This window comes from Arctopsyche grandis, chromosome 8 (assembly GCF_051622035.1).
Source record: "Arctopsyche grandis isolate Sample6627 chromosome 8, ASM5162203v2, whole genome shotgun sequence".
Lineage (NCBI taxonomy): Eukaryota > Metazoa > Arthropoda > Insecta > Trichoptera > Hydropsychidae > Arctopsyche > Arctopsyche grandis.
In genome coordinates, this window is record NC_135362.1 from 5,636,336 (window position 1) to 5,648,830 (window position 12,495).

Sequence of the window (12,495 nt, forward strand, 5' to 3'; positions counted from 1 at the left end):
ATGGGTGACCCGAGTTGTGCGAAGCTACGTACATACATGTACCCAGAAGATATTGTATACGTATACCCAGATGATGATTGAGTATGAAATTTCGTCTAGTATATATAATATGTACATATACATACATATATTCATCGTTAATTGAATTAATAGGGATAATATATTAAATTGTCTTTATATGAGAATTAAATAAAATTCCACTTAGAAAAATCATATTTCGACTATTCTTGTGTATTAATAACAAAAATTCGTTTATTTTATCGAGGTAAGCCAGTTATCAATAGAATTTTTGTTATTAATCCACAAGAATACTCGAAATATGATTTTACTAAGTGTAATTTTATTTAATTCTCATATAAAGACAATTTAATACATTATCCCAATTAATTCAATTCAGATTCGTATAAATACGATTAAATACTAGTACGAGTTTTTAGCTCGAAATTTTACCGATTTTAAATCCAGCACACTTCCAATTAACCCTTTTAAACGAAAACAAAAAATAGTGTGGCAGAACACTATCTCAATAAACATGTTGCAATAGAAAATACTCAATATAAAATAATATTAACAGTGGGAAAAAATCTCAAGTGAAAATACGTACTTTTGACTTTTGATTTGAACTGGACGACTATTTAGAGAGATTTGAAAGCTGAGAAGTATTACAAATGAAAGATAAAATACCTGACTATAGATGCCAATATTCATTTTGAACAGAAAATTGACAGATTTTGAGACATCGACCTAAGAACACCAAGATATAGAAAAACGCGCGATTTAAAAAGCACATATCTCCGAATCTCGAGCCAATCAAAATCTTTTATTACAAGATTCGTGTTTACTGGGCATAGATCTATAAGAAAAGTCATATCTTGTCTCTGAACCATTTTTCGTGTCGAACAGTGTTATTCTACTTATTTTTCCAATACGAACAGTCTATTCACTTTCTATTCCCAACATATCAGTTGAAACTTTTTCAAAGCATTACATTACAAAAGTACATAAGTACAAAAGTACATAAACACGATATTGCTTCTTATGTACAAGTTTAACCACTAATGCTGAAATGCTCTTTTGCAATACGTCCACTAATCGTCTTTAAATACCCTTATATGTAATTTAAACTCATTCTCAAGCTTGAATACTTTTCTCTAGACCAAGTTTTTTACAAATTTTTAAGTTTTCTTAAAACATTCTAATTGAAAATCCTTTTACACAGATTTAACCACTTTTAAACCAACTTCAATCTTTAATACTTTCTTTTAAATTAATTTTTGTCGATCGTTAAGTTCTAATATGTTCTAATATCTTCATTATAACTTTTTTACGTAATTAAAACTACTTTTAACTTAACTCAAGACGTGAATACTTTTTTACTTTGAGACTTAATCTTTAGAAATTTTGATATTTTGACACCTTCAAATATCTTGTTACGCAATTTTAACCACTCTTAACCCAACCTCAATTCCAATATGTTCTAAGATATTCATTAGAAACCCTTCTACGTGATTTTAACCACCTTAAACTTAGCCTCAAAGATGAATACTACCCTTAATATCTGGAATTGTCAACTAATTTAGTAATTTTACTTACATATATCATACTTTCCTACATGTTCCCTAGTCTTCGTTAAAAACCCTTCTACGTAATTTAAACAACTTTTAACCCAACCTCAAATATGTATACATACTTGTTTTTATATCCAAATTATTTTACCAATTCAGCCATTTTACTTATTACACCTTACAAAATGTTCCCCAATCTTCATTCAAACTTCTTCTACGTGATTTTAACCACCTTAAACTTAGCCTCAAAGATGAATACTACCCTTAATATGTGGAATTTTTAACTAATTCAGTCATTTTACTTATATCATACTTTCCTACAGGTTCCCTAGTCTTCGTTAAAAACCCTTCTACTTAATTTAAACCACTTTTAACCGAACCTCAAATATGTATACATACTTGTTTTTATATCCAAATTATTTTATCAATTCAGCAATTTTACTTATTACACCTTACAAAATGTTCCCCAATCTTCATTCAAACTTCTTCTACGTGATTTTAACCACCTTAAACTTAGCCTCAAAGATGAATACTACCCTTAATATCTGGAATTTTTAACTAATTCAGTCATTTTACTTATATCATACTTTCCTACATATTCCCTAGTCTTCGTTAAAAACCCTTCTACGTAATTTAAACCTTACTTCAAATATGTGTACTTGCCTTTATATCCAAATTATTTTACCAATTCAGCCATTTTACTTATTCTTCTTGTTAATAATGTCTTGTCCGCATCCGGACGTTGGCGACCACCTCGTCGATAACTTTTTCCTGCCAATCCATTTTTTTCCTTCTATTTTTCCCATGGTTAGCAAACGGAGAAATTCGTATTTTGGACCCAGTATCATGTGTCCGAGGTACTCCATCTTTCTCCGCTTGATGACAGAAACAAGTTCCCTGCCTCTCCCCATCATCTCTCGTCCACGGAATCTTCAGCATACGCCTGTAGAGTGTAGACCCACATCTCAAAAGCTTCGATGCGGCTGATCATCTTGGTCTTGAGTCCACGTCTCACATTTTACTTATTACACCTTACAAAATGTTCCCCAATCTTCGTTCAAAATCCTTCCAAGTATTTGAAGTACTCCTAACCTGACTTCTAATATATATAATGTATACATACATGCCTTTAAATTTAATTTTTTTAACTAATTTGTCATTTTACTGGTATTACACTTTCCAACATGTTCCCTAGTCTTCGTTAAAAACCCTTCTACATAAATGTAACCACCCATAGCCTAATCTAACAGGTGAATGCTTACTTTTGATCCAAAAACTTTTCACTAATTGATAATTTTTCCATGTGTTTTAGCGAGTTGCTTTCAAGATGCTGTTCACATCACCGCCATACTGGGCGAGAGTGTCGTGTTCAACTGCCACGTGGAGTTTCCAGGCGACCACCCCGTGCCGTACGTGCTGCAGTGGGAGAAGAAGGTAGGCGAAACGGTACGCAAACCCAACCTGATCTGCTCTCTTACCGCCCTGTCTGTGTCACGCCATTTAACCACTCTGTTGTCTGTTTAGTAGACAACGCGCCGACCGACTGCAATTACCGATATACCATACAGATATGCCAACCAGAAAAGTAATGTATCACATGTGATCATCCATCTCTCTCTATATATATACGTATATATATACTATATTTATATAAAACGTTTGTTAACAAAACCTTACCTCCGCTATGTCGTCATATCATACCGTTCGTTCATTCAATATATATGTATATGTATTTATTACCAATCCTGTGCATTTACAACTACCAGATAATGTGTTGGATGTATTACATATATACATATATACAATGTATGCATGCGCTTTCGATGAATCGAATTTAAGAGCAATTTTGAATCTCATATGACATGCCTTTTAACGATTCATCGAGGGCGTTAAAATCGTTACGATCCATCGTTAACGAGTACAATACATGCCATATTTATATATATTACCTTATACGGATATAATAATCATTTTTTGGGTGAAGTTTTGTACAAAGCATACCACAGTGTAACGGCCAATCATAACGTGTCTTAAGAGAGCAGCAGACCACACATACTAGCTATTAAGCATCACCACCATTTATAATGTATTACAACATAATGTAATTCTTTTTTGTTACTTTTAAAGAGTGAAAATCCTCCAAAATTCCGAATATCCTACATCAAGTCCCAAAATAATATAAAAAATCATTATTTTCTAAATTAACATAAGTAACACTCAAAACAGATATAATATACAGATTATACTATTTAATATTATAACTACTACTAATCGAGCACATTTTTCTCAAATTAAACTATATTATTTATTTTTTTGTACATAATTTAAATTTTATTAATTTATATTGATACATCGAGCACTTTTGAGTGATGAGCTTATATACCACGGTTATGTTGGTTTTTTACTTACATTTATTTATTTGTTTTATTTTTTTTTATTATTGACCCTCGTCCACGTTTTTTGAAGGCACTGGTTCTCTTTTTATTATTACTAATTAACTAATTAATTATAAGCGGTGTGTGCCGGTCGTTCTGTCTGTTTCTCTCTTCCTGTGGAGCTCCAGCTCCAGGATCTGCTCCTGTTCAGACCCTGGAGTTGGCAGACTTTAGTAGTCTTTTTTTAACCAGTCGAACGCATGTTCTATGTAGCTATGTAGTATGTAGTAACTTTTGGCATGCTTTTATAATCAGTATTCGTACAAATTATACAACGATTGACGCATATTTAAGTAGAAGCTTATACGCTTTTACTAGAAATATTACATGTAATTGGAAATGTATTTTTCTTATATTAAAAATAAAGCCCTTTTAAATTCTATAACCACCTGAAATACAGCACAAATCTTCAACGATAATTGTTTTAATAAAATATTGAAATTAAAACGATTATTGTTGGCAAAACTCAACGCTGGAATATATGCATTGTATTGAGCTAGTGTAATTCCATGTGTAATACGGCTTAATTACGACCTGTAATTAGATTGTAATACACACAAATTATACACGAAATGCGTGTATACGTTACAAGCTTTATTATAGCTCAAAAGCTCCCACAAACTTAGATAATTACAGCCTGTAACATCTGTCAGATTATAATTATACTCGAATGTACGCTTGTAATTATTACTCATTGTAATACTTTTTTTCAGGAAAGCGTGTACTATGTGTATATTAAAAGCTTATTAAAAAATCGTACGCATTGCATGCTAATTACAGACTGTAATTACACTCAAATTTATGCGGAATTTCACAAAGAAAAATGCAAATATTCCGAATGGAAACAAAATACTGTTTACGAATCAATTACTTTCGCACAATTTCTTAACTGAAGTATGAGCAATGAAAATAGCTTGCACTTTTCAATTAATAAAAAATATATTTAAATTCGCCTAATTCACAATTTAACGCCGCAAATACAAATATGCATGATTTTTTTATATACTTAAATATTATGCATGTTTATTTCGTATTATATATTAATGAAATTATAGCACCACATATCAATAATAATATCTGTATAAAAAGACTATACACGAGAACTAAAAACTGAACATATTCATATTATATTATATGTATATAAGATCAATGATCATCAAACTCAATACATTCACAATGATCATTCTTCTTAGTAATAATTATTATATAAGATTTAATTTTAATATATAAAATGTAATGAGCTTCCAATCCTAGAGAAAACGTTCAATATATTTTTATGTAGAAAAACTATAATATTATATACATATTTACTTCTGGAACCGTTGCTACATCACAGGCTGAATTTAAACGTAGAACTACGCAAATTTAATTTCCCATGCTAAAATTAAACCACCAGATTTGCCCAATAAAATAAATATATTTATTTCATCATTGTCTTGTAAATTTGCTTTGGAATCTACAATAATTTCGTTTACAATGCAAGTTCATACAAAACTTTATATAAATTTGACGTACTGTAAGTCACCAGGCCAATTTATTACTATTTCGAAAGATAATCTCTCAGGTTTGTATCTAATATACTATTTGTATTGTTAATATATCTAATATATAGGCAAAAAATTTAATGGTCAGTTTTTTTTTAGTAAATGGTCAGTACTTTTATGAAAATTTAGTGATAATAGTGTACTACAATCGGGGCTTTTTATACGATACCATAAAAAATACCACGGGATACCATAAAAAATAATTGTTGCGTTCCACATTTTTGAAGAAAAAGTAGGGAAGCGTTTCAATGCGCTGGTCATTAAAGTTTGCATAGAAGGGAGAATATCTCTCAGAAACGCCCACTGTTGCCTAGTTTCAGCCGCGTTATACTGGCCGCGTTTGCACAAAACAAGGCCGGTTGGGCTTACCTTCCACATTCCTCAGCACCGACACGGACACATGACGCGAAAAACACTGGATTTCGCACGCAGCGTATGTAAACAGCGATGCAACGTTATGTAACGAATTTGCATATAATATATGCCGCATAACTTCAAAACTGCATTTAAAAAATCCGAATACATAAAAATGAACGATGAGTAAACCGCTTATTGTGTATTTTATATAAGTATTTTTTGACAAATAAAGAATATTCAAGCAATCAGAAAACGATTATACATATATCTTACTGATCATCTATTTACTGATCAAATCAATACAGGTCTCACATATATGTACATATGTAGATGTCAAAAAACTACTAAAAACGTAGCCTTTGTATGGAAGTTAATAACGATATTGAAGAAACTTCAGCCGGATTTTAAATTAGACGTAGTTCTACGCCAGCAGCAAACCCAGAACGTTTCCTCTAGCTTTCATATTATGAAGTAGTTAATCATCAAACATATTATATTATACTATACATTATCAGTGTTGTGATAAGAGCATGGCCGTTTCCTCCCCCATACATACTCGTATATTATCGTCGAAGAGATGGATATTTTAGGTTATTAGCTGGTGGTTCGCGAGATGCTGCACTTTTGGCTGTCCGACTTGATCAATTGTGACTAATGGATGTATTGTTGGTTTTGTGCAGGGTCAGGAGATCCCGATCTACATCTGGTACGAGAGCTATCCGACCCACAGTGGAGAAGGGTTCGAGGGCAGAGTGTCAAGAGTTGCTCACGATTCCCCGTACGGCGCAGCATCGCTCAACCTGACCGGCATCAAGGAGTCTGATCAGGGCTGGTACGAGTGCAAGGTGGTCTTCCTGAACAGGTCGCCCAACTCGAGGAACACCAACGGTACCTGGTTTCATCTGGACGTGCACGCGCCGCCCAGATTCGCTATTACACCCGAGGACATCATATACGTCAACTTAGGTCAGTGGTGATATGGGTTTTCAAGGTTTAACGTGGCTTGGGACAATTTTTAACATGAAATTTCAACGTTTTGTTTATATTGAAAGTGTCTACAAACTTTCTGTCTTTGTAATTTTCCATTTGGTCTTAAAGTTGTCAGATTCTTAGCTCATTCGAGTACAATTTTTAAATAAATTCACTATATACAAATTTAGTTTTCTAACCTAGAAGAATGTATGTATGTATGTTTGAATGATTAGGTTGGCATGCTTCGGTTGAAGAATGGTTGAGTTGACATCTTGTACATGTGACGCTTGACGGACGCTTAGTCCGTTGCGGCGCTTCGCCTAATTAACAATGTTTTTAACCGCTCAACAAGTCTCATTTTATTATATCTCCTGAAAACCAGATCGTAAATTTATAATAGCCCAATTTCGTCTGCTCGGAACACTTCAATGATCTAAAAATTTTCGCGGAATATCTTGGTTATTTTATGAGGTAGATAGTTGCTGACTGTTACATCTCAAATTTAAATCTTAATCAGAGCTAGTATGTAGTATTAAATTCGTAGGACATGTCCCAAGAAGCAGTATATTAGAAATAACTAAAAGCATCTAATTTATTTATATATTTACATACATATCCATATACCAAAAAGGCCTAACAGTAAACCCCAATGCGCCTTTCTGGCCAATTCGAGATGTTGTAAACTCATCTCGAATTTTGCGAGAAACAGCACAGGGTTGCCAATTTTTTGGAACCGTTTCAATGAAATCAGATAATTTGGCAAGCAAACAAAATGCAATGCGAAACTGAAATGAAATCGCGGTTCGAGTGGGGGTGAATGCAATAGCATGTACATTTCGATTCGACTATAGAGGAATGTATTTCAGAATTTCATTTTCTTGGAATATTAGAATGCATAAATTTAAATTATATTATGAAGCATTTTACGCTAAATATACATACATAACTATATGATACAGAATTTGAAACACACGAGAGATGTGGTAATAATAGTAGACCCGATAGAGCGAGCTAAAAGATTGAAATTGCAATATGTACATAAATTGGACGGGAGATTGACTAGGGAGATACTGAAATAGCACCCAAGAGAATACGGAAGGAAGCGAATGCACTTGATTGACGAAATAATAAATATATTCTTGGAACAGAACATCCCACTTGTATCTATGTAGGATCCACCTTACGGCACAAACTCTTGAGTTGAAGAAGACTCGAAAAAAATTAACTCGTACCAAGATTAGGAGTGGGGTTAGTCGGTTTCGTCGACTTCTCCCATGAATCTCAGAGTTTCATACACATACAGAGAAATGTTATAATAATATAAGTGCCTTTACGAACAAATAAATTGTGTCAATAATACGCGGTACGTCTCCATAACTACGCTACAACGCACGGAATATAATCAGGGTCATCACATATTCACTACAGAAATTAAAGTTTTATTTTCATATAGATTTATTTACAATTTGAATATATGGTGGTGTTGGGCGTTGGTGGCCAATCTGCTTCTTTTCTTGGTTGGCGTATTATTTTTATCCACTTTTTTTGTATTTGTCTGTCCTTGGGAACTCTTAAATTAACATGTAATGTATAGTTTCAACAAAAATATGTATAGTATAAAATTAACGACGTTTATATTTATTATATTTAAATTATTAATATCATTGAGTATTCGGCGCCACCTAGAGAAATATTTTTACATTTATTTAAAAATAATTTTTACATTTCTTTGGTGCTACTCCTGAAATTTTATGTAGAATGCGGGCGATCGCCATGAGACTTTTAAAAACTGTCAAACTACGATTTTAATTGAATAATATGTTACTTAAATGGTCAATTTACTTATAAAAATGTATCCCATGTTGTTTATTGTGTGTTTTTGAATGCATTGTGCAATTTTAACGATGCATTTGCCCATCTTGCGAGTTATATAATTTTACATACATATATTCAAATATACCAGGATGGCTTAACAGGTAAACCCCAAATGCGCCTTCCTGGTCCACATAATTATTACATAGATACATGTAAATCTAAATAATATCTGACATCAATGGTCAGTATACATATATTACAAACATCGTATTAATACGATAAATAACGATGAATAACTTTCATGTAACAATACGAATTTTATATTCGATAAACAACCACAGAGACATTTATGGTGAGCAATATGGCGAAACCTAAGACATGACAATAACTAAAGGTTCGCAACAGAAAATTGGGAAGGAAACGCCAATTTTACAGGAATCGTTTCAATGAAAATCAGAAAAATTGGCAAATTCTGATAAGAAACGATTGACCTAGACAAATCAAGGTCTGGCCAACAGCGAGACTTAGCGGGGAATCGAACTCGTAACATCAAGTACAAAATAATTCAACATTCACCACTAGACCACGCTGCTGGTTAAACAAATAATCAAACAAAGAAGTTTTATTGGACATACGTCGAGCACCAAGCATTAAATACGACTGACGCCAAAATTATTTGAAAAGGTCTGTGGACATTCCTCACTTGACAACACTATAACGCCTAAAGCCACTTCTATTATTATAACATTTCTCTGTGTACATATATCTAAACACATTATACAATGTAATTACAAACCGCAAGCTAATTTACACTTGCAATAATCGACTAGTTTAAACCCACAACCTTCCTATTGGTAAAAGTGAGCTACACTGAGGCTTACGTATATATTTATTAACAGCCTTTGCGTAACATCTATTTCCATTTTGGCTATATCGGGCACCTTCAGGGATGAGCCCCCTATATTTAGATTGATCTCTCCCCGTGCCCCGTTGATGAATGGGTCCCGAGGGTGACGTCGTCAGAACGAGGCTGCTCCTCCTGATCACCCTCCTCGGTCCTCTTATTCGGATCCTCGCGTCATATGACTCATCCCCTATTTTCATTTCGCCTCCAATCCTTTTCTCTATCTCTGGTTTAACGACAGGTTTTTTTTTGTTCGAATGATACATTCATCTGTTTAAAACTTTCTATAGTTTGTTTTAATGTGTTTTCGACTGCCCCTGGCTGGCATCATGACAATGCCATTTAGGGCTATCTAAATTGCCGTGCATTTTTTTTATTTTTACGATCCGCAGCTGACCCTGTTTCGCAATTATTCGCCAAATGATTTTCAGAATTCAACCCCTACGTTCGCTCGGAACAATTTCGATAAAACTAACGTGCGTAATTTCGCTTTCACGTGTATGGGAATAAAAAATGTATTGATTACTTTGCACTGACAAATTGTGCGCTGATTTAGTATGTACATATATATTTTACTTACAAGATTGTATCTAAAATTTCTTCAAACGGAACGTGTGACGTCATACTTTTATATATCGCTCGTCCTATTTTAGATCGTTTTTGTTATGCAATAGATTTTTTCTATATATTATTATTTAAATATTCAAAACTTTATCTAATATTAAACAAGTATTATAATTTTCATAGACAGCTCGTTATACTTCGTATTCAAATAAAATTTTATTACATACCATTTCTATTCACCGGGTATTTATTTTCGAAATTAAAGAAACTTTAATAGGTGCTTTGATTTATCAAGTGATCAAAAAAGCTCAAAATTCATACCTTTCATTGAATTTTCATACATAAAATGTATCTTTATCTACGATCTTTCCCATCTAAATTGGCAATAAATATGCAAAATGAACTTACTATGAATTCGAACATTTCGAACAAAAATAATATAGTGAGTCAGCGTGTCAGCTGTTCGTCTGCTATTGTCTCGACCCGTGCGGACAGTTTTGACACGTCCCAACTTGTCCCGACGCTACAATATTTTAATAAGATACATTTCATATGCATATTTTGAGTGTGTGTGCATGCGTGGTATATCTTTCTCTTACCTATTGGTCAGACTCGAGAGATACACGAAATCGACCGTGTCGAATTAGGTCCCGAAATTGGGCCCAGCCTCTGTGGTCGGCGAGTCAGCTATTCGTCTGCTATTGTCTCGACCCGTGCGGACAGTTTCGACACGTCCCAACACTAGAATATTTTAATAAGATATATTTCATATGCATGTTTAGAGTGTGTGTGCATGCGTGGCATATCTTTCTCTTGCTTGTTCCAGGAGATGCTATCATACTCAACTGCCAGGCGGAGGGCACGCCCACCCCTGAGATCCTCTGGTACAAGGATGAGAATCCGGTGGAGCCTTCTGCTACTATTGGCATATTCAACGACGGCACCGAGCTCCGCATCAGCAACATCAGGCATGAGGACATCGGCGACTACACGTGCATCGCGCGCAATGGTGAGGGGCAGGTTTCCCACACGGCAAGGGTGATTATAGCGGGCGGCGCCGTCATCACGGTAAATCATCAAGCAAAACCAACCCTATAATTAAAAAAAAAAAAACAAACAAATAATACAAATTATATCCCCCCCAGCGACTGGTCACACCAGGCTTATATACTCGCTATATATATATATATGTATATATATTATACTCCTGGATGGTGGGCTCCTTTCCATATCCAACTAGTCCCCGAATGCATCCTTTATGTGTGTACTTGTGTATATAATCACTTTCACTTTTGTCGCAACTTGTTATTTAAACCCCTTTGAGCCCCGACCCTTGTGTTTCGGTGCGCCCTACAAAGAAACTTGATCTATGGGGTTTCGACCTCACCTTCGTCTCCGTGTTGCGAATGGGATGCTGGATATAATTTAACCCGAATAGGGTGTAAAGTAGTGCTTTGGTTTTAATACAATCAAATGTCCGAAATACCACGCTTTGAGGGAATATTTACATAAATTAAATGCGTGTGTACTAGAAGTGGGGCTTTGCCTCACTTGAGCTTGCCGGTTAACCTGTGAATTTACCGGCTATTTAATATTGTTCTACCTGTTCAAAATTTAAGTGACCAAAAATCTATTACATTAATTGCACTATTAAATTTTAATGATTGATGTGCGTAAAATATGAACTAAATGTAAAGCAATCCATGTGAACTATTCGACTATTACAGTTTTTTTTTATTATTTAATAGTAATTGATTGTCCTTCGTTGATGTTTTAAATCAGTCAATATACAATGTTAAATGATATTTTTTAACTTCTTATGCATATTATATTACGTCTAGTTCCAAAAAACAGGTAAGAAAAATTTACTCTCAATTTTTATAAAAAACAATAAAAAGGTGGTCAGTAATTGTATCTGAATAATCAGTCAATATCTCAAGATCAACTGGCCAACCATTTAAATGGTCAGTTTTTTCAATAAATGGACGATTTTTTCAATAAACGGTCAGTAACTTTTACGAAAATTTTAAATGTAGTCATCTACAGTCGTAAATAACGTAAATACGGTCAGTAAATAACTTATTGTTTAAATTGAAGCAGTCAGTGACCGATAATATAACTTACTGAACATATTTAATGAAGTTAATTACCAAAAAATACAAGCCCTTGGTCAGTTCCACGGCCGTAGCCGGGGAGGGGGCTATAAGAGCGCCAGCCCCCCTTAATTTAAAAAATAACACATTAAAAAAAACAATATTATATTTATAAATTAAATATACACTAATAACCCTTATTTTCCGAAAATTTTAAGGTAGGAAAAAACAGCTTATAAATACTTT

At 33.8% G+C, this 12,495-nt stretch overlaps 1 protein-coding gene across 4 annotated transcripts in view; it reads left to right on the forward strand.

The window, feature by feature from the left end:
- LOC143915053 (protein turtle-like) overlaps window positions 1-12,495 on the forward strand; it is a 373,910-nt gene that overhangs the window by 343,315 nt on the left and 18,100 nt on the right. For 3 of the 4 annotated variants that reach the window (XM_077435466.1, XM_077435467.1, XM_077435468.1), the window contains 3 exons: window positions 2,878-3,011; window positions 6,582-6,867; window positions 10,983-11,224. In XM_077435466.1, coding sequence (XP_077291592.1) covers window positions 2,878-3,011; window positions 6,582-6,867; window positions 10,983-11,224 — 662 coding nt within the window. The remainder of the gene's footprint in view (window positions 1-2,877; window positions 3,012-6,581; window positions 6,868-10,982; window positions 11,225-12,495) is intronic. The other variant, XM_077435469.1, reaches the window with a different exon arrangement.